This window comes from Ovis aries, chromosome 19 (assembly GCF_016772045.2).
Source record: "Ovis aries strain OAR_USU_Benz2616 breed Rambouillet chromosome 19, ARS-UI_Ramb_v3.0, whole genome shotgun sequence".
In the NCBI taxonomy this organism is placed as follows: Eukaryota; Metazoa; Chordata; class Mammalia; order Artiodactyla; family Bovidae; genus Ovis; species Ovis aries.
This window is the reverse complement of record NC_056072.1, coordinates 34,107,884-34,134,933: the sequence shown is the minus strand read 5'-3', so window position 1 is coordinate 34,134,933 and position 27,050 is coordinate 34,107,884. Positions and strand designations below refer to the sequence as shown.

The 27,050-nt window shown below is 36.3% G+C and overlaps 1 protein-coding gene across 1 annotated transcript in view; it reads right to left on the bottom strand.

The window, feature by feature from the left end:
• Positions 1–27,050, bottom strand: part of SUCLG2 (succinate-CoA ligase GDP-forming subunit beta) — a 296,024-nt gene that overhangs the window by 105,990 nt on the left and 162,984 nt on the right. The window contains exons 8-9 of the mRNA XM_004018340.5: positions 14,309–14,470; positions 12,031–12,173 (exon numbers count right to left, since the gene is read on the bottom strand). Of these exons, the coding sequence (XP_004018389.3) occupies positions 12,031–12,173; positions 14,309–14,470 (305 nt within the window). The remainder of the gene's footprint in view (positions 1–12,030; positions 12,174–14,308; positions 14,471–27,050) is intronic.

Below are 27,050 nucleotides of genomic sequence, written 5' to 3'. Positions count from 1 at the left end.
GTTTATGATCCTAAGGCCTCTGAGCAGACACCTAAATGTGTGCTCAAAAAATATTCTACTGGAGCTCTAATTGAGAAAAAAGGGATGTGCCCAGAATGCTTACATATAATGATTAATGAAAGAACTCACAGATAACCTGGAAGAAAAATAATTAACTAGGATTTGTGCCAGCTGTCCATTGGGAATGCTAACTAATACATGTGTTCAAAGTGCTCTGTTTCATAAGACCTCAAAGGTGGTAAAAAGAGCATCCCAGGAGAGGGTCATAGACATGTAGATAAAATATTAATCGATGTTCACAAAGGACCTCTAATTGCAAGAGAGTTGCCACCCAAATTATTAAAGTTGCAGCATAAACTATTCAAGTGAGCAAAATCTTGTTTTAGATCCATAATAAAGCAAGAAATGTTGATTAGAACACTTTGGCAAAGAAGTAGTGAGTAAAGATAAAGGAAAGGAGGGCAACTTCAATGGATGTAGATGTGGAAGAGCCTCCCTCTTTAGCGGCAAATACACCATCACAAACCTAGACCACAACTCATGTAACAGCTACAGCATTTTGTTCTCCAAGCTAAATGTATCTAGAGGCTTTCTTGGACAAACCTATCAATCTATTTAAAAAAAAACTCCTGGCATTTTCAGGGCTCCCTTTCAATTTTATTTTTCAAATTAGTTGAATATCATTACATAATATATAAGGTATTTGCTCTATATTATGGATTTATTCATTCACTGGGCTGTGAATTTACTCATTTATCTATTTATCACCTCTAACGTGGCAGCTCCGAGAGAGTAAGACTCTATTTCAATCATTGCTTTATCTTTAGTGCCCAGAGGAATGCCTGGCATATAGACACAATATATTCCCTTTTTTCCTGTTTTAACCTGAAATAATTTTGCTGAAATGTGAATTGCTTTTGGTGGGATACTTGCTTTAAACCACAAGATATCTCCATCTGGATTATCAGAGTACAAAATCCCTTCTCTCCTTCACTCCCCAGGGAGACAGGGTATATTCCTGTTTGGCTGACATTTCTGAACACTCCAGCTTAGTCATTCTGTGGTCTTAGGAACAAGTCTTGACTTCAGAAGGGATCTTTGAAGACCTGCTTCCAACAGGCTGGGGATATCTCCCTCTTCAATAAAATCATTCTTATTGCTTATTGATGAGCCTTTGCCAACCTCATGGTTGACATTCTGACTTGTACTTCTAGCTGAGTTCTTGCCTTAGCTATGTGCCTGGTTGGCTAGTCTCCCTACAACCAAGCTTCTATTTACAAGGTATCGTGCATAAATGGCATCTGATCGCTGCACTATGGCCTGTGAACTGTGGAAATGGCTACCTGTTAATAGAAAACCCTAAATATTACTTAGGAATTGCCTCCCTATGTTTGCACTCTTGTTGTCTTCTACTAACATGTTGCTTTCAGGTAAGATCTGCTACCCACGCTCACAATCCTCCCTATAAAACCAACTATTCTCCTGCATCTGGCAGTTGGATAAAGCCTCATCCCACCCTCTGAAATGAGTTCCTTCCTTCCATCATTTACTTGACCTTGTAGGACAAAGTCTAGTTCTAGATTATGGTCCTTATCAGGCAGCCCTTTCCGATTAAAGTCTCGCCAAACATGACATTAGCATCCAGTTTAGGAAATGAATTGTTTCAGAAAGACAACTCATTGATTCATTATGTTCTTCTTTCAGACTGAGAACATTTGGCTAGATGATGCATATGGAAACAAATATGAATTGTCGATATGAACTTGCTCTGAAAATACATTTTTGGAGAACTTACTATGTTCTACACATGAGATGGGTGGCTAGAAATAATGAAAATATAATAATAGTTGGACAAAACTATGGACTGAAAAAAACAACTCAAGGAGACTGTATTTTTAGCTATTTATAAAGAATATGAGCAAATGGAAAGTTTACTGAATAATCAGTAAGAAGTGGGAGGGGGGAAAAGAATATTTCAAGGTAATTTTATGAGACTTAAGAGAAATGAATGAATAAAGGAGATTACTGAGTGGTGAGAACTATAACTGTAAATATCATATAGAAAAGGGAAATTGGGACAAATTATCACCAAGGTAGCATCTGATGAGGGTGATAAAGATTTAAAAAAACACCTATTTTAGAAGTTTGCCTGAGGTGTCCTATTCCTTTACAAAGAATGCAAATAGAAATCAATGGATTCTCAAGAAGTTCTTAAGCAAAAGAATTCATTAGGGAATCCTGCCCCCCCCCCCGCCCCCCAAAAAAAGCAGTAAAAAATAAAGGTGAGTTTATTTTCCTACTTCTAGCCGTCTCATTCTTGACTCCCTTTCATCTTATTAAACTGTATATAACATGAAGATATCAGGAAGCTAAAAATATTCATTGTAAGGTGCAGTGGTAAAGAATTCACCTGCCAATGCAGGAGACAGGAGACACAAGAAATGTGGGTTTGATCCCTGGGTCAGAAAAATCCCTTGGAGTAGGAAATGGCAACCCACTCCAGTATTTTTGCCTAGAAAATTCCCTCGACAGAGGAGCCTAGCAGGCTACAGTTCATGGGGTCACAGAGAGTCAGACCTGACTGAGCACACATGCAAGCAGATCAGGAAGATACTGAGCTGAGTAAACAGGAAAGGGCATTAGGCCACCTCTAGGATTTTTAGGTTACTTCAAGTCCAGGCAATTCAGAATGACTGTATCAAATATTAATGAACAATTCACCATTAATTCTGAGATAATTAAACTCAAATTAGCAGTGCTTGAAAGTAGTAATTGCACAGAACACTGAACATGTATCTAATGTGGTTTTGGATTATACTAATTCTCTTTTTTGATGTTATAAAAATTTGTTTTGTACCATAAAGCTTTTTATGCTTGTTACTACTGCATTTACAATGATATTTTACTCTGATTTAGCAAATCTGATTTACAAAGTTCATATAGTTTCTGAAAAAGATTTTAAATAGAATGCTTCTTTAAATTATCTTTAAAGTAAAAAGAAGCTTTAATAAGCTGATTATTAATATTGCTAGTAAAATGCATGGGCAGAGAGACCAACATGAGAATATGTCTATCATGTAATATTGGACTAATAAAAAAAGCCATCAAAAGGAAGAACATTCTAGTTATAACCTTATAAAGAAGATAGGCATAGATAATGCTGGAAGAAAATTTAACAAACTGTAACAGCAGTTCTGTTATAGAAATAAAGTTAGGGCCATTTTTTTTTTTAACTTTATACTTGAAGTAGGAAAGGTAAATTTATAAAAGTAAAAAATGATCAATTTTGTAAATGTAAAGAAAACTGTCAAAAAGCATAAAGTGAAGGGATTTAAACAGGTAAGGAAATCACCTTAACTGAAACGTGAAAACTAAATTAAAATGTTCTCAAGGTTTATTCACTTAATCCAAAGTTATAAAGCTGCTATGTCTCAAAAGTCATTTATGACACATTTCAAAGTTTCTCATAATCAAAATACTTCCCTTAGGAAACACATAAATGTAAATTATGAAAAGTTTTTGTTTTTTATTTTACTTCATAGTAGGAGTTCCTAAATGTCCTTTCTTAGAGAAGATAAAATGGAGGGTCTCTAGCAAGTAATTCTGAAGAGCTGTCCTAATTATCTAAAACTTTATAAAGGCAATTCACATTATTCAGAGCAATATGGTCTATAAGTTTCAGTGAACACTGAATTAATGAACACTGAACCATTGCTCCTAGGGGAAATATAGGGTTAGGTTCCTGAGAGCCTTTGTTCACATTTTTGTCAACTTATCACTATATAACCTTGTTTTTTGTGTAATTGTGGCCAACAACATTGTAAATCACGGCTCAAGAAACCTTATCTAAGTTGTATTTTCTCTATAAGGCAGGTCACGTTGGACAGTACTTTAGCACTACATGTGAGTCCATTTTAAACAGCAAAATCACATATCAAAAAGGATAAAACATGAAAAATGGGGCATTAAATACATTATGAAAATGACACTTGTTTACTGTAGGAGCACTGAAATAAGAAAGGAAAATGCTGACTTGTTTGACATTCACTGAGAACAGTGTACCACATAACTAAAATTTTTCAAATTCTGTGTATTTTTGCAAACAACTGTGAAAGCACCGAGTATTGATTATAGGATCATAAATAAACTTTAGCACATATGCAAATTTGCAAATACTGAACCTACAAATAGTGGGATCAACTGTACTAAGAATCCTGGCTGAAAAAAATGCATATTAGGTTGTAATGAAATTCCTTCAATACTTTGAAAAACATTCCTTGAAAATAACTAAGAATCTTATTAAGAACTAGAGAACTATGCCCTTTTAATAACAACATTCATCTTGCCTTAAGTCACATTTGGAGGAGTTGTGAGTACCATGCTTCCACTTACAACTGTACCTTAATATGGTGATTCATGAAGCAACAAATTTAAAAAGTCTTACTGAAAGTTTCATGAAAATCTAAGTAAATAATAGCCCCCCAAAACATGCATTAAATGGTCTTACTTCATATTATTTCAGGAGGACATACATATAATGAAATAATAAAAATTTATATAGACCAATTTAAAGACATGGAAAAAAAGTGTGGCAAGATATATAAAAGAGCCCATTCCTTTGATTTCCAAAACCACACACATGCCTGTATTTTAAATGTAAAAAAGTGTGACATCACAGTGGAAAATTGGGCAAAATATATTAATAGGCAGATCATAACAAAAGTGATAAAAATGCTCAATAAAAGAAAAATAACTTAAAATGTTACTTCTCATGACAGTAAACAGTCACAGTAACAATGGCCAGGATGTAAGAAAACTTATTTGATGAAAACCCTCTACGTTCCTTCAACTGATACTGAGATAATTTGGCACTAAGTGTGAAAAACTTAACCTCTGCATTCATCTTTACCCTCATACTTCTATAAGTTCATCTTACGTAAATAAATCTCACCTGTTTCCAAAGCTATGACTATAAGGGGGTTCACAGTGGCATTAAATTGGAAACACCCTGAATACCAAACAAAGGACTGTTTAAGTAAACATATATCTATACATGTGTACACTGTTAAGCCGCTGAAAATGTTGTTGAGTACTGTACTAAGACACGCAAAAAGTGCATAAAAAGTGAAAAAAGAGTATATAATAGTTATGTTATTTAAAATAGTTTTGTCAAAAATGGTATATTATTCATCAAGACACTTACATATATAAAATTTACTGTATTTCTGTACTTTTCTGTTTTATGTTTCCCTAATTCAATAATTAGGGGGAAAGGCACACTACATAGAAATCCACTCCAAGTCAAGCTGATTTCTTCAGCAAGCCCACATGGACATGCTACTCATTTAGGAAGTAGACAATGAGACAGTAACTCCTAATTCTCTGGCAGTGGCGGCAGGGTCGGGGGGTACGGCATGGCAGGAAGAAAGAGGATTTAGTGTCTTCACTTTCCTGAACCCATTGGGGCTCATCCCACCAGACTACAGTTCACTTCTGCAGAGCAAAGGAACTAGAGGAATTCACAGTTCAAAGGTTTTTAACCTTGTTCTCCAGAATAATTTTACTCAGTTCACTCTCCACATCCAGGGATTTCCTCTACCAGGCAATTTGGACTCTAAATGTGACGTCACTCAGTAGTGTCAGACTCTCTGCAACCCCATGGACCTGTCAGGTTCCTCTGTCTCTAGAACTTTTCAGGCAAGAATATTGGAGTGGATTGAAGACACTGAATCCTCTTTCTTCTTCCTGCCATGCCATGTCCCCTCACCCTGCCGCCACTGCCAGAGAATTAGGAGTTACTGTCTCATTGTCTACTTCCTAAATGAGTAGCATGTCCATGTGGGCTTGCTGAAGAAATCAGCTTGACTTGGAGTGGATTTCTATGTAGTGTGCCATTTCTATGTAGTGGCCATTCTCTTCTCCAGGGGATCTGCCTGACCCAGGGATCAAACCCAAGTCTTCTACATTGCAGACAGATTCTTTACTGTCTGAGCGACCAGGGTATCCCTTGGATTCTAAAACAATACCTCAAAAATAACAGTAGTAAAACCTTCAGATGCCTTGATCACTCATCCATCCTAAGATTATTCTTAAGATTCAGAGATGCCTGACATTAATCTCAGCTATTATTTGTTCAACTTGCTAGGACATACACTATTTTCTATATTTTCTAATTGCTAAGGTCAACTACTTCCTTTCTCAATGCAATAAAATTAAGAATAAAAAAATTCTTAACATTTAATAAAGTAGATATTATTTCCAACCTATATGATATTACACTTGATTAGTGGTCCATTTCTCTTTAACAGTCTACAAAGGCCTCTTCATATAGGATTCATAATGAATTATTGAGCATACTGAGATTAATCATAAAATTTACTAAAATATCCCCAAATCTGTTAAATTCTTTAAACTGCTTACAATGAAACAAAGTTAGGTACATTAAAATCTGGATATTGAGAAGTGGAGCAAAGAGTACAAATCTTATTTTTTTTACTTATTTCTGAGAGTATGTCAGCAAGGAGCATGAAAATAGATTAAGAGTGTTACATTACAGATGCTTTGAAAATGTGGTAGCTATCAGACACACTGATCATGTGTGAGATTCAGAAACAACTGCCTTTGCCAGGACTTGGCTCTTACTGGGAAGAACTGGCAGGTAAGTTGGGCATGGAGAGCCAGACAGTCTTGGAAATTTGGGTCAAATGGCCATCAGGAAAAGAAAAGCAAATGTCAGCATTTATGAATTCATGACAATAGGAAAATCCCTGAGAGTAGAAATGAGCACAGGGAGGACGGTTTTCCATGTTCCCGAGTATGCACAGTGGTAACATGAAACAAGGGGTGAAACCAAATGACAGGTTGTGGATCCAGAAGCACAAAACCATTTTTACTCTCTTCAGACTAGGCTATCAGGTAGCTGATCACCATAAAGAATGGCTGCTTCTCAACTCTATATGAAAGTAAAATTAGTTTTCAAACTGGCCTGTAAGAATAGAAATGCACAGTAATCATTTCAAAAAATAATGCTCATGTTTAAAAAGTCCTGGACCTTATATCTGAAAACAAATCCCTAAAAGAATTCTATTAATTCCCAAAAGAAATATTCCCTTGCAGATAAGGCATTTCAGCAAATATATGTGGTAAATGATAAAATGAGTTTTGTTTCATGCCTCTGATATAAGCATGTATTTAAGGGAAAAAGAGGATCTTGTGTTTTGCTTTTAAATAAACTCTAATTGTATGATAATTAACAATATAGAAGGCGTTTGGTATGTCATTAATTCAAAAATATACTTATAACAACTCATGGCATTTGCATAAACCCCTTATCAAAAATACAGCACAGTTTTACATCCTCGGCCTCAAATTCTAAAGACTTTTCAAGTACTTACCACAGAGTTAAACCAGCTGGCCTCTCCTCAAATTTAAACCAAATTGTATTTTGTGGTTCTCCTAAAATATGAATTTAATCCTCCCTTTATTAAACTGTGTTTCCTTGGCTGTCTGGAGGGAGAATCACTGCACACTACTGAAACTGCTTACACATTTCATCAATTTCAAAACAACCCAGGCAGTAACACTGGTATCAATTAACTGCTTCAGACAGTTCCCACTTCTGCAGACAACCATTTATTCCCCACCGTTTCAATAATTCTAAATCTAAGCCTTTAAATGATAATCAAAATGAACACTCAAGAAAAAAGCATACAAACTAAAGTTTTCATCATGCTTTAGAAAGGTTTGCCAAGTACTTTACATGTATCTTAAATGATAATAAAACAATGCAATGGGGTATTATTTTCATGTCTACTTTATTCATGAGGTGACAGAAGTTGAAAGAGTATATTCACATTGCTAATAAACACATGAAAAGGTGTTCATCCTGATTAGTTATGAGGGAATGGCATTAAACCACAATAAATACTACCACATGCCTACCAGAATAACAAAAATGTTCGTGAGGGTTTCCCACACACGCCTATCAGAATGTAAATTGGCATGTTTAGAAAACTGTTTGGTAGTATACATTCAGACTGAGTATATGCATACCCTATTGCCCACAAATTCTACATCCAAGCATATACACCACAAAAATATGCTCCAAATGGCATGTATGATTATGTTCATAGCAACATTATTCATCGTAGTAAAAAATGAGAATCACACAAATGTCTATCAGTAGAAAATGACATAAAAACGCTATACAGCAATAAGGGTAAGTGAACCGCTACTACATAAAATATGGTTGAATCTGAGATAAAAGTCAAATGAAAGACGACAAATACAAAAGTATATGCAGTGCATGATTCCATTTGTATTATGCTCAAAATCAGGCAAAACAAATCTTTGATAGTAGAAGCTAGGAGAATATTAGCTTTGGGAAGAAAGCAGGGTTGAGGGAGATAGTGCGGAGGTATAAAGCATTGCTGGGACGGTGACGGTCCTAGTGCATTCAAACTGCGACAAACTACCATAGACTAGGGGGTTAGAAAGCATTCATTTCTCCCAGTTCTGGAAGCTGGCAAGTCCAAGATCAAGTCACCAGCACATTCAGTGGCTGCTAATTAGTACACAGGTGCCCATCTTCCAGCAATGTCCTCACGCCAAGGAAGGGGTGAGTGGGCTCTCTGGAAATCTCTTTTATAATGGCACTAATCCCACCCATGAAGGTTCTACTCTCATGATCTAATTACAGCCCAAAGGCCTCACCTCCTCACACCATCACACTGAGGGGTAGGATTTCAACATATAAATTATGAGAAAACATACTCAGTCCATAACACTGGGAATGTCCTATATCTTGATGTGGTCAGAGGATCCACAAATATGTTCACTTTGTCATAATTCATTGAACTATCTACTTACAATGTAGATAGTAAGTTTGTACAGTGTTCTTTATGAAACCTATTATTTTGATAAAAGTTTATTAAAATTTTTAGACAGTACTGTCACGTGAAACCATTGCCCTTTAAATGAGAAATACATGTATCTCAATTCATACAATGAAGTAACTCTCTGAGATAATAAGTACTATTACTATCTCTATTTTATAAAATAGGAAATCAAGACACATAAAAGTTACATGATATGCCCAAGGTGCCACAGTTAACACATGTTAAAGACAGAATTAGAACCCAGGCTGCCTGGCACCTGAGCCCCACTAAAAATCTCTTCAAGTATTTGGTGCTTATATAGCACATTTCCTTCCTAAAAGGCTTTGAATATTGGACTCTACACTGGACCTAAACCAGGAAGCACAGTAAAATCAAGAGAACAGACTTTACAAGTCATAAGCTACTGCTTTTCAAAAATCAGGCCTCCAGAGGGCAACAGACTGGCTTAACTGGACAACAGAGCAGAGGTTACTGTTGAGATTCATATCAACCATCTTTTCCTTTAATTCATTTATGCAACATGTTCTACATAATCCACATGATGTTGTACTCATTTTTTATACCTTTGGAATTGTAAGTTCAAAATTAAAAACAAAAGTCAAAAGCACAACTCAGGAAAATAAAAACATAATGCTAACATTCTTGATAGTATTTCTCCTTTAAATGTGCTCAAATTCTTTATAGATTGGCACAGAATCCTACTTCTACTTTCTAAAACAATTTTACTCCCTATGATTTTAAGAACACCTGTGTTTAGAATCTTATAAGTTAAAATGATGAGGGTGAGACTGTATCTATTCTACCACCAACAGAAAAAACTCTATTACCTTTCTCTCATCTCAAGCCCAGCTGGAAAATAAGAGAATTATAAAATATTTAATGACACTTTTCATGGGAATCCAGTTTAGAAAGTGCGCTATCTTAGAAAAATTCTTGTTTTAATCAGTTTGGCACAGGAACTTCATTTTACATATACTACAAACAAATAAGGGACACGTTAGTTATAAAGGTACTTGTGTTAGGTCCCAGTGAAAATCAGCATTTGGACTAACAGTCAAGTGAAATAAATGTAAGTCTCAGCTCCATGGCAGACATTATGAGTGGAAATATATGTCAATGCATAGTATTTTTTGTGAATGAGCATGTTTATTACTTGATCAATAGAATTAGCTTGTACATATAACAAACAAGCAGTTGCTACTATCACTTGATTTAAGTTTAACAACAATGGGCCTTCTGTTATTTTTAGTTTTAGTGTATTCAACTGACTAATCCTTATATCTAACAAGAAAATCAATACCTTTGAAATAATTAGCTTTGGGCTCTGGGGAATCTCTAGTTCTGAGCAACTGGATGGGGTTCTACTTGAAATAATTACTGCCAGAATTACAACCAGTTTCCTTGCAAGATCTAATCAATTCATCGATACTATTTTTTAGCCTCTGTTCCCTGAAATCTGTGAAACAACGCCAGGATTGAAAATACCCATTACATTTCTATGCTTTTTAACTGACTTTGAAATTTCAAGATTTGGAAAATGTACTGTGAGATGAGCCAAGCATTCATTTTCCTGATATAGCATGAGAAAAATAAAATAACTCCCACATACCTTTATCTACCCAAGATGACAGCCAATCTCAAAAAAGTTTAAATACTCCCAGCACTTGAAAATAGGAAGAGTCAACATTTTTGAAGATTGTTTTAAACAAAAAACAAAGAAGCTTTCCAAGTGATTTTTCATTCCCTTCCTGTACTTTAATAAAATTAAAATTCAGGATCAGCCACTAAGAAAAGATACTCCAAAGAAAATGCAATATGATTGTCCTGGTAGATCTAATCCTTCCTGGCTCTCTTTAATGCTCAGCACTGAATTTCAGTCAACACTAAATGTGCAGTATTTTATTACAGTTGCTTGTCCTCTGGGTATTTTGTGGTTCAAGCAGTTGAAAGAGCTGTGTTTTATGTACATGGTATTTACAGATTTCAATTGCTTTGAAAATCTTTCGGATAAAAATGATTCTTCCCTTAGAAAGGAGTAGAAAAGAGGGATAATGAATTCATAAATGATTAGGGAGCCTCTGATACTTAACCAATGAAAACAAGGTGCTTCTATTAACAGAAAAATCACCTGTGGACAATTCATGGCTGAGTGACTTTGGACTTCAGTCACTTTGCTATTTCTGAACAGCAGTGCAGAAATGAAGATAAGTTGCTGATAATGTTTAACCATTTTATGTGTGTGTGTGTTAATTATAAGAAAAAGATTTAACAAAAATGTAAGGTTACCAACTAAGTCATAATGAAAACAGACAAGCATACCACTAACCTAAGACAAAATTGTATACACAGGAGGCCCAAAATGCCAGTCTACTTATGAATGGGAAGTTTCCATATTAAGTTCAGACAACATTTGAATACATATTCGAAAAATATTAGTCTTTCTATATAATGATATAATGATATCTTATCATAGACAACTGAATAGCTACAATGGATGCAAATCATACTGGTCTTTGAACTGATTAAGTATTTACCAAGTACCTACTATGCACCTAGCATGACAGCTACATTCTAGTTAAGAAGAAAAGATGCCCATGGAATAACATTATATGTACTTAGAGCATATGTCACAAGCTGTAACACATGTAATCATTAGAGATGAAAATTAAAAAGCATATAGAAGGATGTAAGGTCATCATTTTCCAGTAATACATAATATTATAACCCTGTAATTTTCTTTTGTCTTAATCTTATAATACCTCAGCACCTTTGAGGAAGGAATCTGAGACTCAGTCCTCTCTAATTCACATAAGCATAGAACTAATCACTTCATTGTTAAGTACACACAAAAAATATTTCATGCCAACCAATATTTATTTACATGACACTGTTTAAAAAAATATCCTTGTGCCTCTCAGATCTGAAGCAAGATCCTAGGGGTACTTATAAGCCTTTTACCCAGATGATCTAAGCCATCATGAATTCCAGTGTGATATAAGACAGTATTTGCACCTGGGGCTGGAAAGTATTATATATGTGCTGGCTTATCAATCCTCAGCAGCAAGAACAAGGCAGATCATTATGGTGAGAAATCATTACACCATGCAACCTCTCCTACAAAAAGAGAAGTTACCTTAGGATCAGCTGTGAGTAATTTGAATGCTTGATATACTTGAGATTCCTTTACACCACCACCAAGATCCAAAAAGTTGGCTGGCTTCCCACCATTCAGGAAAATGATGTCACAGGTAGCCATGGCAAGTCCAGCACCGTTAACTGTGAAATGCAAATGGTACACAACACAAGATAAATATAGCAACATCAAAGGGTGCATAAACGTTGGCCCTTCTCCATACTACTAAAAGAGAAACCCGACATTAATAAGCCAGTTTATTAATTTATTTGTTTCCAGCCTACTTGACATTCTATTCAACCAGATAAATTCATAGACTTTAAAAATACAGAAACAGAAAATGTACAAAGAATAAACAAAAAATACCCAGGAATGGGGAGAAGGATTTATTGAGAAGTTAAGTCAATCTGGGAAAGACAAAGGGAAGAGCTTCATTCAGTAAGCAATAAATTTGGACTACTAGTAGAGGGAAGAGTTTCAGGTTCTAGACAGTATAAAGTTTAAGAGATTTGGGAGAGAGGGAAAAGGCTATAAAAAGTTGCTAGAGCCTATGAATTACATCATTTTTAATATTCTTTAAGAGATTTGAGAAAAGAATGTGATTTTTTTCCATTTTCGCTTGCTGTGAAAACGCTCCTTTGAATGTGGCATCCCTCGGGGGTTGAACCATAGGGGTTCCAACTTCAACAGGACTGAAACACTTTTTTTACAATCAGTGCAACTATGCATGTTTATGTGTTCTCTGGAGAAACGAAGAAAACAAATGAACAAATGACAGCATCAAAACAATATTCCTAACCACTGTTACTGTTTCAAATTAACGTAAGAAATGTTCACTAGCAACCTGATCATTAAAACTAGAACTAAAATATGCCAACATCCTAGAAGCTTTCTTAAAAAAAAAAAAAAACGAGTTTTAACATCAAAATTCTTATTTTCCAGAGCTAAGTTTTACTGATCAATTGCACTTCTTTTGCTTCCTATGCCTAATTACAGGAAATTATTTTCCTTAGTTAGAAAGTCCTCCACACACACACACACACACACACACAAAAGTCTCCTGAACATTATAGAAACTCTTCAGGTAAGGCACCTTTCACATTTTCTGACTTTGTATTTCTCAGATAATGCCTGTGAACTGTGACTGACTAAGCCTGGGACAACTAACATAAAAATAATTTATATATGATCTTAAAACAATGTGAAATGTATTAATCCTACCTTCTGAGACTGCCACCTTGACCAAATCATGCATACTTCTACAGAGGCTACAAAGAATATGCATTTAATTTGCTCTAAACACACCATTAAATCTTTCCCCTTTCTAAATGCCTACAAATATTGAGAGCATATTAGCTTATCAAGATAAGAATGATGTGAGTGATCTAGTACATGAGAGTTTTTGCTCCAATATAAAGAAAGAGCTTTTGGTATCACTTGTAATTGGATGTCATTTTCTACTGTATGAACAGCAAACTACTAGATGAGGTCTGTTCAGTTCTGAATATAATGATACTATTGGTTTAATGAGCTACAAATCTTTTTTATTTTAATTCCATTAAGATTGAAACCTCTGTTTCAAGTGCAATGAATTGATTCCACCAGAAACATACAAGCATATAAATCTCAGTATTATATGCTGTGGACAATAACAGAAATTGTATTGCCTCTTTAGACTCATTCTTATCTCTGTTAATAAGCCAGTATCACAAATTTAGATGACTATGATAAAATCAATTGTCTTATTAATAAGTGGACATAATGGAGTAAACATTTGATCATTTGGTTTTCACAGAACCTCAAACTTTAGTATAATGATTAAAGCATGCATTCTCTTCAACTTCCTCTAAGAAAGCTATGTATTTTAAACACAAATTTCGGCAAAGGTTCTGACTTTAGTCAAAATTTAACTGAGATGCTTTAAAATACTGGTCCTGAACTGGGGTTACTGTGCTTACCAGAAGGTAATGTCTGGAGACATTTTGGATTGTCACAACTGGTAACAATGCAGCAAAGGAAAGAGCCTGACAGCAAAGAATTATTCCACCCAAAATGTCCATAGGGCAAGAAGTGAGAAACCCTACCTTAAACCAGTGACCACAGGCCAAAATGAACTTTTGAAAGAAATTTTGTGTTGTGTTTTTTTTTTTTTTAAGAGTTTTTGGCTACAAAAATCTCATATGTTCACTTGCGATTAGGAAATAACATTTTAGAAACCAGGGGTCTCTAAACTCTGCAAAAACTCACAAATTATTATATTGATATAATGCTTTCTTACCAAAACAGGCAATGTTCCCATCCAGTCCTATGTATTTTAGATCATATCTGGCAGCTTCATTTTCAATGGGCTCATTCTCTGATTTGTCATCCATAGCAAATATATCCTTTTGTCGGAATTCTGCGTTGTCATCAAAGTTTATCTTGGCATCAAAACAGACAACTAATAAAGAAAACACAAACATACCTAAATATCTCCTAAGGATCTATAAATTATTGGGTTGGCCAAAAAGTTCAAGTTTTTCTGTCAGATGTAACAGAAAGGCTCAAATGAACTTTTTGGACAATCCAGTAAGTTTTCCAGGCTGAAAAGTGCAAGAGAAATAAAATCGAATACTGTCATTTTTTCTCAAGCTTCAGACAGAAGATGCTGTTAAGGCTTTATCTTTAAACTTTAAGGCTACAAAGAAAAATATGACACGATCCCTATTTTCAAGGGACTTACGTTCTAATAAAAAGCATAATAATTTTTATCTGTTGGTTTCTATGAAATGACAATATAAGTTGCCATCACTCTTTAAAAGCTATACACTGGCATAGCTAAATATAGCTTTGATTTGCAATTTTTATTACAGTTCCTATTTTTAGTAGTTAACCTTTTGTGTCAATGCAAAGAGAGACTAGACAATAATACTTAATATTGCTGTCCTCCTACAGCCTTCTTCTGATGTTGCAAAATGAAGTTTTTATTTAGTCACTATCCTCACTAATATGTCTAGAAGATTTAGTGGAAAGAATGCCAAGTCAGAATCATTAGATTTTTTAACTTATTTGATCCTTAACTAACTCTGTAAACTTGATAAAAATAACCTACTTTCTTGCTGGACCTCAGTTTTCTTATTTGAAAAGTAGAAAAAGACAATCCCCAGACTGCTGATATACTTACTCTGGGGTCTGCTAAAAGTACACCATGATCTTGATGTGAGCAAGACCATCTTATATTCTTGTGATTCAAGTTACAAAACATTAAGCGGCCAAGACTGGACTGTTACAATGGAAGGCTGCCAGGCATTATTAGCAGCACAGTCTCCACCCGCTGGTGCCGGCAGGAATCTCTAACTCTCCTACTGGAGAAAAGCCCCGGACACAGTGAAACTCACTCAGTGACAGGAATGGACCATGGATAGTTTTCCTTGACTTGTAGATCTTCCACATGTGCAATCAGGGAGCTACTGCGGTGGGGAGAGTTGGCATTCTGGTGTCTTGGATTTGATCTCTTCTATTACATCCTTTAGAGCAGAAATTATTGTCTAGGATGATACTCCATAATAATGTTCTACTTCACTTGGGATATCGACAGGCAGGGATCTATGACCATGAATTTAGATATTATTCATTCTCCACCAGCACTGCCATAGGCACCTAGTCTTTTCAGCAAAACAATCACCTATGTGCATTTCACTGGAAAGTAATGACCATGGTTTGTTAATACCACCTGCTTCTTATGAAAAGAAAGTATTGTTACCTTGTAGCATCCTGGAGTTAAAGACCCCAGAGAAAGGGTTTTTCTTAAGTATCTTTACCACAATAAGTGAGGATTTTGGTACAAATCTGTGCAAAACTGGCATATTAACATTGAAGAATTTTCAGCATAAATAAAAGTCCAAACCACAAAGTACTTAAAGTAGCAATGACTGACAAGGGACAATTTTATATGGAATTTAATGTCTGCCTGAGTCCTTTGTCTTCCCACAAAATGTCCAACCACTTTACCCACATACTATGAATATACAGAGCAAATGAGTAATTACTTTCCAGAAATCTGAATGACAGGATTCTAGTTAGCAAAGGAATTGGCTAATGTTCTCTGCTTGCTACAGTAGCATTGTCTCAGCAATTAATGACTTGTGTAACAATCAGTAGGAAACAATGCCACTGTTGGCTTTCCACTGGGTTTATAAACATACTTTAATTAATTTATTAGCAATTTTTGCTCCTCCATTACTCATTGTCAAGATTACTTGGAACCAACATGTTCAGAATGAATGGGCAAATGCTATGAAATTGACTTCCTAAGTGAAGAGTTTCAAATAAAAGAATTCTTGGTCAAGATCAATAAACTAGTATACCAAAATAGGTCCAGGCTGATCTTTGCTCCTTGCAAAGACTATAAGCTACTTGAGAGAGAGAGTATAATTAATAGGTATGTATGCAAAGCTCAGAAAGCAGTCTCAGCTAAATGTCTGCAAAGTCAGATTTTCAAAAGTCTCTTTTTCCTGTAGTATGGCATGTCTGCCTAGTACAGAAATGAGTTCACTGTTTGAGGACCACCTCGAGAGAACTTCAGAGTTAACCAAGAACTTAAGGATAGTGACAGCAGGATGACAGGGCTATCTGTAGGTAAGAAAAAGGTGTGTGGGCCCTTGCCAAACATTCTCTCTCTGTAGAGAAAAGTAAACAACGTAATTAGGTCAAATGTATATACATCCAAGTGCTTTTAGAAGTTAAAAACACTACACAAACAGGAAGTAAATAAAGCAACTTAAGAGTAAAGAAAGATAACCAAAATTGAACTGCCATCATTAATACCTAAATTTTTTCTGGGGAGGGTGGTGGCAGAGGGGAAATAAGGCCTTTGAGGTACATGGAGTCTGTTAGACACATATTTGTTAAATCTGCTCAGTATTTTTTTTTTTAATTTTAGTTTTTTATTTTTTAAATTTTAAAATCTTTAATTCTTACATGCATTCCCAAACATGAACCCCCCTCCCACCTCCCTCCCCATAACATCTTTCTGGGTCATCCCCATGCACCAGCCCCAAGCATGCTGCATCCTGCGTCAGACATAGACTGGCGATTCAATTCACATGATAGTATACATGTTAGAATGTCATTCTCCCAAATCATCCCACCCTCTCCCTCTCCCTCTGAGTCCAAAAAGTCCGTTATACACATCTGTGTCTCTTTCCCTGTCTTGCATACAGGGTCGTCATTGCCATCTTCCTAAATTCCATATATATATGTGTTAGTATACTGTATTGGTGTTTTTCTTTCTGGCTTACTTCACTCTGTATAATCGGCTCCAGTTTCATCCATCTCATCAGAACTGATTCAAATGAATTCTTTTTAACGGCTGAGTAATACTCCATTGTGTATATGTACCACTGCTTTCTTATCCATTCATCTGCTGATGGACATCTAGGTTGTTTCCATGTCCTGGCTATTATAAACAGTGCTGCGATGAACATTGGGGTACATGTGTCTCTTTCAATTCTGGTTTCCTCGGTGTGTATGCCCAGCAGTGGGATTGCTGGGTCATAAGGTAGTTCTATTTGCAATTTTTTAAGGAATCTCCACACTGTTCTCCATAGTGGCTGTACTAGTTTGCATTCCCACCAACAGTGTAGGAGGGTTCCCTTTTCTCCACACCCTCTCCAGCATTTATTGCTTGCAGATTTTTGGATCGCAGCCATTCTGACTGGTGTGAAGTGGTACCTCATTGTGGTTTTGATTTGCATTTCTCTAATAATGAGTGATGTTGAGCATCTTTTCATGTGTTTGTTAGCCATCTGTATGTCTTCTTTGGAGAAATGTCTATTTAGTTCTTTGGCCCATTTTTTGATTGGGTCATTTATTTTTCTGGAATTGAGCTGCATGAGTTGCTTGTATATTTTTGAGATTAGTTGTTTGTCAGTTGCTTCATTTGCGATTATTTTCTCCCATTCAGAAGGCTGTCTTTTCACCTTGCTTATATTTTCCTTTGTTGTGCAGAAGCTTTTAATTTTAATTAGATCCCATTTGTTTATTTTTGCTTTTATTTCCAGAATTCTGGGAGGTGGATCATAGAGGATCCTGCTGTGATTTATGTCTGAGAGTGTTTTGCCTATGTTCTCCTCTAGGAGTTTTATAGTTTCTGATCTTACATTTAGATCTTTAATCCATTTTGAGTTTATTTTTGTGTGCGGTGTTAGAAATGCTCAGTATTTTTAAAATGGTCCCAAACATACCAAGTGCTTTCCAGCACAATCTCTGTTTATAATGTTACCTCATTTGAAAGTTTTCCCTTGAACTTGACCACTTAATGTAGACTCTGGGTATCAAAAACACCTGGGGAGGAATTACAGCCACCATACTTCCTAACCGGCGAGCCAGTGTCTCTCTTAAGTCCAGTGGTCTTATCAGTCAATTGGGACAGAGCATTTTCTCCTGCCTTGCACTGCTGGAAGGGCAGGATGCATGTAAGCACTTAGCCTCACTAACAGCTGGCACTTACAAGTGATGTTTATTATTACCACTGCCATCTTCTACATGCACAGTGCTTTCTTGGGGCTTCAGAAACAGGACAGGTCCTTAGGGCCCAGGATACAGGATTCTCTTCTCTTCCTATCACCAAAAATGACCTGTACTTGTTCCTCTCCCTTATAATCCTAGACTTCTGTTCAGAGTAAATCTAAACTAATGCCTACTGAAGTTTACACATGTACAGATTACCTTTTCCTATAGGAAAGATTTTAATGATTGGCATTCCAGGCTTTGGAACTGACAGAGAAGGACATTTTTCTTAAAGGGCGATGTTGAAAGAGATGACTTGGTGATGCTTGAATCACACCATACATTTGCATAAGGTCAGGGTGGTTATAGGGTGGGTATAAAAAAGCCCCAAGTGAGACTCTAAGTCAGGTGGGGGTAGAGTACAGCCCTTAGGTCAGCTCACTGCCTGTTTTTGTAACCACAGTTTTACTGTTATTAGTCATAACCATTCATTTACATACCTCTCTGGTTGCTATCCCAAAACAACAGTAGAGATGAATGGCTGCAATAGAGACTATAATGCCTCCAAACCCCCTAATATTTACTAACTGTCACTTTACAGAAACAGGTTGCCACTCCCAGCAAAGCTCCAGTTTGCATCACATCCATATCCTACTTTAACAACTGAAAAAACAGACACAGGTATCATATATGTATTAGTGAAAAAGAAACTTAGAAAAGTGCATCACAGTAATGTGAAAACAAAAAAGTGTAACAAACAAACTAAACCAAAACCTGCAGCTTGCACAAAAGGAACAGATCAATCCCTGAACACTGACTGATACTTATATGCTAATTTCCCCCTGTAAGACCTCCTCCAAGAACACTTTCAGAACTGGTGGATTAAAAATGGATTGTTTATGTCAATAAGAGCATAATAAAATAAACTTCCTTGCTCAGACCTTGGCTTTTTCGTTTAATAAAACAATACACTATGGTAAAATATACTTTTGGAGGTGCTGAGCTTGGTTCAGACATTAAAATTTTCAATGTCACATTAATGACACTTCAATTCTATAGAAAATTCAACTTGAACAAAGGCCATTCTATGTACAAAGTAGGTGAAAAAACACACCTATTAATATTTATAAAACAATTTTCACCATCAAAAGCACATGGTTACATGCTTGATAGATAATACAAATGAATTTTCCTTCTGAACGAATATCAAAGAAAGCTGTGGTACTTATATTCATAGGGTGTTTTTGTCGTTTTGTTTAATGGTGTGAGATCCTGTGAGCTGCTAATTCAACAACTGCAATGAACAACGTGACTGGCAGTTATTGGCCTCTGACCCTAGAGTTTTAACAGAATAATGTGCCACAGAATTAAACAAAAGAAAAATACATTTCAGAGGGGAAGATTCACACATAAAAGAAACATAAACACAACAGGAAATAAGACTGTCATAATTAGTTTGAAAAATAACTTGTCTTCAGCAATGTACTGAATTTGATTTATGATAAATAACCGTAACGTGCTACAGAAATGCACTTTGCCAAGATGGCCTTAAAACGCTGATACTTCCCAATTAGTCCCACTTTCTGTTAAATGTTACTGTTTGAGGAGTTGTATACTTTTTGAGAACTTTTCTTTAGTTGCTATGAAAGGAGAAAAATAGATACTAGGCAGGAGGGAACTTCAGAGGGAGGTAAAGAACTGAGAATGTTCTCGAAAATAGAGTTATGCATAAAGAGAGAAATACAGAGAAACACCCACCAACAACATGGGCACAGAGCAACAGGGTTGTTATTTAGGGAAATTAATCTGAAGAAAGAAAGGAATTTGATATGTCATTTAACTTTGGATCACCCAGCCTTAATTCCCATGGAATCTTGGCCAGAGAGTCTCAGTTTTAAATTGGGTTTAATTTATTTAGCACAGTGAATGAATTTGGTCTCCAACAGATGAAAATGCCTTAGAGCAGGAATTCTTAATCTCAGGACTACTGACATATTGAGTGAGATCATTTTCTGATGACAGAGACAGTACTGTGCACTATATGATGTTTAGTAGCATCCCTGGCCTCTATCCTCTAGAAGCAAGTAACATCACACATCCCAAGTTGTAACAAGCAAAAATGGACGCTAACTAGATTCACTATGGTGATCATTTGGCTAAAGAGATACAGACACAGATATATATCAAATCATTATGGTATATACTTGAAACTAACATAAGGTTATATGTCAATTATATTTTAGTTAAAAAAAAAAAGTGTCTAGACATTGCCAAAGAGTCCCTGGGGAACACGATGCCCATCCTTGCCACTGAGAAACATTGTTTTAAAGATACCAAAGAAAAGCGTCTATGTGCAGCATATCTGACTGAAAGTGGGGCAAAAAGAAATAGGACATAAACTCACAGTGTCTTACAAAATAAGTAAATGAATGAAGATGGGTAAATATTTTTTTAAAACCCTATTTTTTACCTGGCTACAGATTTAATGAATAAAATCTGGTACTGCAATTAGACAGTAAGGAAAATAATCCATTTCTCTCTAATTCATAGCTTGCTTTCAGTTCAAGAAAAGTTAGGTCATTTTCATAGGTATGTTTTGACTCAATGTCCTTTTTCCACAGAGAAACTGCCTTTTTCTGACACCTTGTGATTCCAGCAGGACCCAAGTAGGGCCAATCAGTATCATCTGAAAAGACTGTTAAAGGCTGCTGAAGGAGGAGGATGGGCACTGGGAACCATCTTCACTGACAGCTCCAGAGATGCTGGCTGACAAAGATGCAGAGTTAGAAGCAAGCAGCCATGGAGATGCAGAGAATCCCTGATTCCCTTCATTCCTTTAGCCAGTTCACTCCTAAACTTCTCTGTAACACAAGTAAAATGAGAATCCTCATCCTCAGGAGGCTTTTTAACAAAAATCAGGCTGATGCAGGTCTCTGTCACTAACAACCATTATAATCCTAACTAGCAGACACTAAACTACATTACAGTCAGTAGTACCAACTTAGATGTTTGAACCAGACTATTAATCACACTGGAAAAAATCATTCTATGGGTGTACTTCTTACCAAAAATTCCCCACGGGAGATTGAGAAGTATAGATATTATCGAGGCCAATGCTTTTTATTCCACTATGTACCATTCACAGGACCGGTATCCTGGATTTGTTAAAAATATTCAACAAGTAAGACAAGACTGAAGAAAGTTTTTACAAAGGAACTGTACAATAAATAAGTTTAAAGTAAAAATTTTTAAGTAAAAAGTCTGGTATAATGCCAACTTGCTTAAACTTCTAAATTAAAAGAGTAACTGTTACACAAAGTTTTAATGGGAAAGGTAAATATATTTTGCTTGTTGTTGAGTTGCTCAGTCATGTCCAACCCTTTGTGACCGCATGAACTGCAGCGCGTCAAGCTTCCCTGTTCTTCACCATCTCAAACACATCCATTGAGTCGGTGATGATATCCAAGCATCTCATCCTCTGTCATCCCCTTCTCCTCCTGCCTTCAATCTTTCCCAGTATCGGGGTCTTTTCCAATGAATCAGCTCTTCACATAAGGTGGCCAAGTATTGGAGCTTCAGCTTCACCATCAGTCCTTCCAACAGATACTCAGAATTGATTTCCTTTAGGATTCACTGGCTTTATCTCACTGCAATCCAAGGGACTCTCAAGAGTCTTCTCCAACACAGTTCAAAGGCATCAATTCTTTGCCACTCAGCCTTCTTTACAGCCCAGCTCTCACAATCACACATGACGACTGGAAAAACCATAGCTTTGACTAGACAGACCTGTTGCAGCAAAGTAATGTCTCTGCTTTTTAATATGCTATCTAGGTTGGTCATAGCTTTCCTTCCAAAGAACAATTGTCTTTTAATTTCATGGCTGCAGTCACCATCTGCAGTGATTTTGGAGCCAAAGAAAATAAAGTCCATCACTGTTTCTATTGTTTCCCCATCTATTTGCCATAAAGGGATGGGAATGGGGATGCCATTATCTTAACTTTTTGAATGCTGAGTTTTAAACCAGTTTTTTCACTCTCCTCTTTCACCTTCATCAAGAAGCTATTTAGTTCCTCTTCACTTTCTGCCATAAGGGTGGTGTCATCTGCATAGCTGAGGTTATTGATATTTCTCCTGGCAATCTTGATTCCAGCTTGTGCTTCATCCAGCCTACCATTTCATATACTGTACTCTGCATACCTAAATAAGCAGGGTGACAATATACTGCCTTGACATACTCCTTTCCCAATTTGGAACCAGGCCATTGTTCCATGTCTGCTTTTAACTATTGCTTCTTGACCTGCATACAGTTTTCTCAGAAGGCAGGTAGTGGTCTTGTATTTCCATCTCTTATGGAATTTTCCACAGTCTGTTGTGATCCACACAGTCAAAGGCTTTAGCATAGTCAATGAAGCAGAGGTGGATATTTTTCTGGAATTCTCTTGCTTTTTCTATGACCCAGTGGATGTTGGCAATTTGATCTCTGGTTCCTCTACCTCTTCTAAACCCAGCGTGAACATCTGGAAGTTCTCAGTTCATGTAATGTTTAATCTTCACGTGAAGCATTTTGAGCATGACCTTGCTAACATATAAATGAGTGTAACTGTGCAATAGTTTGAACACTCTTTGGCACTGTCCTTCTTTGGGACTATAATCAAAACTGATCTTTTCCAGTCCTGTGGCCATTGCTGAGTTTTCCAAATTTGGTGACATATTGAGTGCAGCACTTTCACAGCATAATCTTTCAAGATTTGAAATAGCTCCACTGGAATTCCATCACCTCCACTAGCTTTGTTCATAGTGATGCTTCCTAAGGCCCACTTGACTTCATATTCCAGGATGTCTGGCTCTAGGTGAGTGATCACACCATCGTGATTATCTGGGTTGTGAAGATCTTTTCTGTACAGTTCTTCTGTGTATTCTTGCCACCTCTTCTTAATATCTTCTGCTTCTTTTAGGTCTATACCATTTCTGTCCTTCATTGTGCCCATTTTTGCATGAAATGTTCCCCAGCATCTCTAATTTTCTTGAAGAGGTCTCTCATGCTTATGCTCAGTCACTTCAGTCATGACTGACTCTGTGGGACCCTATGGACTGCAGCTTGCCAGGCTCTTCTGTCCATGGGATTCTCCAAGGTAAGAATACTGGAATGGGTTTGCCATTACCCTCCTCCAGGGAATCTTCCCAATCCAGGTATCAAACCCATGGTGTTTTCTGTGTCTTCTGCATTGCAGCCGGATTCTTTACCACTGAGCAACCTGGGAAGCCCTGAAGAGATCTCTAGTCTTTCTCTTTCTACTGTTTTCCTCTATTTCTTTACATTGTTTACTTAGGAAGTGTTTCTTACCTCTCCTTCCTATTCTTTGGAACGCGGCATTGAGATGAGTATATCTTTCCTTTCCTTTTTGCCTTTTGCTTCTATTCTTTTCTCATCTATTTGTAATACCTCCTCAAGCAACCATTTTGCCTTTTTGCATTTCTTTTTCTTGGGGATGGTTTTGGTCACTACCTCCTGTACAATGCTATGAACCTCCGTCCATAGTTCTTCAAGCACTCTATCAGATCTCATCCTCTGAATCTATTTCTCACTCCCACTGTATAATCATAACGGATTTGATTTAGGTCACACCTGAATGGCCTAGTGGTTCTCCCTAGTGAAGTCACTCAGTCGTGTCCGACTCTTTGCAACCCCATGGACTGTAGCCTACCAGGTTGCTCTATCCGTGGGATTTTCCAGGCAAGAGTACTGAAGTGGATTGCTGTTTCCTTCTCCAGGAGATCTCCTCAACCCAGGGATCGAACCCAGGTCTACCGCATTGCAGGCAGACGCTTTACCATCTGAGCCACCAGGGAAGACTCTACTTTCTTCAATTTAAGTCTCAATTTTGCAATCAGAAGTTCATAATCTAAGCCACAGTCAGCTCCCCGTCATGTTTTTGCTGACCGTATAGAGCCTCTTCAACTTTGGCTACAAAGAATATAATCAATCTGATTTTGGTATTGACCATCTGATAATGTCCATGTGTAGAGTCATCTCTTGTTTGCTGGAAGAGGGTGTTTGCTATGACCAGTGTCTTCTCTTGGCAAAACTGTTAGCTTTTGACCTGCTTCATTTTGTACTCCAAGACCAAACCTGCCTGTTACTCCACAGTTATCTTGACTTCCTACTTTTGCATTCCAGTCCCATAGGATGAAAAGGACATCTTTTTTTGTTAGTTCTAGGAGATCTTGTAGGTCTTCACAGAACCATTCAGCTTCTTCAGCATTAGTGGTTGCTATATATTTTCCTATTATTGATCTAAAAGGAAAAACTTTGCTGATTATATTTAAAAAATATGCTGATTATAAATATTGTCAATATTGCTAAAATATATATGACTGCTTTTATAGCTCCTAAATAAAGGAAAGTTTTAGGGAACTGTAACAATGATGAAGTTAATTTGTACATTTGGTCAGTAATCAATGTTTCCTAATTGAGTTTAATTTGACTACTGCTCATTAGAGTTATAAACCAACACGTTCATTTAACTGTGATTATAATTCAATAGCTGAACCTTTATGGTACAATGAACAAATTAATAGCTAAACTTTCCTGTTAAAAATATCATATAAGACTTATGTTTTAATGAACTGTATACATGGAATGTATTTTATGGGGATTCCTTCAAAGAAGCTCAATAATTATATTTTATCTTAATAATTAAAAAGAAAACTTCAGATTTCATGAGGTTTTACAAACATTCTCTAGGAAAAGGTTCTCATATCCCTCTTCCCTGCTGTAAACCATTTTGTGACTGACAGCTTACCAAAGGGTTAAATGAAAATACCATTTTTATCCCATTCTGTGTCTCAGTTCCCATTTTTTGTTACTATGAAATAACCAGGTTGCTTATGCATATTAGCTTAAAAAGAAATCTATGTGTGACCTTTAAGAACTTAGAGTGAACTTCCTCTCTTGGATTTAATTATCAGCCACTCCATGCAGCATGAATTTTAACTGATACTTTCAAACTGGAGACTATTTCTAGATCACTCTGATTAAAGTAAATTAATAGCTTAAGAAGGAAAAAACAGAAAAGAAAAGAAAGCAGATTATCATAAGTTAGTTTGGCATATCAGAATCAACATGCATACCAGACTATGAAAGACAAGGGTTTGAATCCCAGCTCTAGTATCTAGCTGCCCTTGGGGAAAACAAATTCATCTTTCAGTATTCTATAAAATGGGATAACAACTCCTAACTCTGCAGGTTTATGTTAAATGATAAAAACGAAGACACGTACATTTATCACAGCACCGGATGTATGAGATCAAGAAACAATTTTCTTCCCCTCTCTCTAGAAAATACTGATTATTTTACAGTCAAAAGCAATTTTAAAAATATTTAATTATACAGGTAGTTTGCTTATAAACCACCAGCCACAAAATTTTATCTAGAGGTCACTTGTGTAAACTATGAAACATTAATTTCAATGGCTTCTTAAACATCAGCTCTTTGCCTGTCCTAATTTGAAACCTTCAAAAATATACAAATAAAACAAAAATAAATAGATAAAAAAATATAAAATCCATACCTTTCCTAGACTGCTTTTATACTACTTGAGAAGAACAACTATATTTTATGAATGGGTGGGACTAGCCTATTTTGTGTCTGAAACTGGATGCTTATGCTTATTATACAATCATCAGTCACCTCACTTGGAAAACTGCCCTACAAGATAGGTTATCATGTTTTTACTCACTGTTTTGGATTTATAAACAAAAACAAAAAAATCCCTGAGGCTTAGCCCATGTACGTGGCTGGAACATGGCAATCCCAGGCCTCTCTAGGTTTCAGGGACATGATATTTTAGATTTTCTGACTCTGACTATATAGTCTCTGAAATATACTAGAGAGAAAGCATTGTATCATCCACACTGGTCTACAATGTATTTCTATTTGCACATAATGGGTATCTATCAGTCCAGTGGTAAATCCTTATTTACTGGCGGCCCACAATATGCTAAGCAAAAAGTAAGAAACGGGGTTGAGATAAAATTTTAAAAGGCAAGGTTCCTGGAATTTACCAGTACATTTTGGTAACACTATCCTATTTCCTTGATAGTCTACCTCCTACCCTAAACATGCAGATCTTTAAGCTTTTGCTCTCAAATTAACAAGACCTTCCTGAATACTCGCTATATGCAAGACAGTGCATTTGTGGTAGGTGCTGAGATGTAAGAGAGTTACTGATTCACTACAAGTACCCAGTGAAAAGATAAAACCTTCCCCACAAAAGTCTCCTCCCACCTGAAGCAAAAGATGCTAACCAAGGGGTGAAAGAGATCGATGATGGGGATTAGGGATTCTACCATGATGACATAACTTCAGTAGAAGACGCAATGTGAAATTATATGCAGATTCAGAGAAACTAAAAATTGAAACTAAAAAGTTCCAGTTCCATAAAAGCTGGTGTATTCATCACACCCAAGCACTGTGGCTCCTGTTCACACCTAAATCTTTACCATCATAGCAACAAGGAGGGACCTGAAAA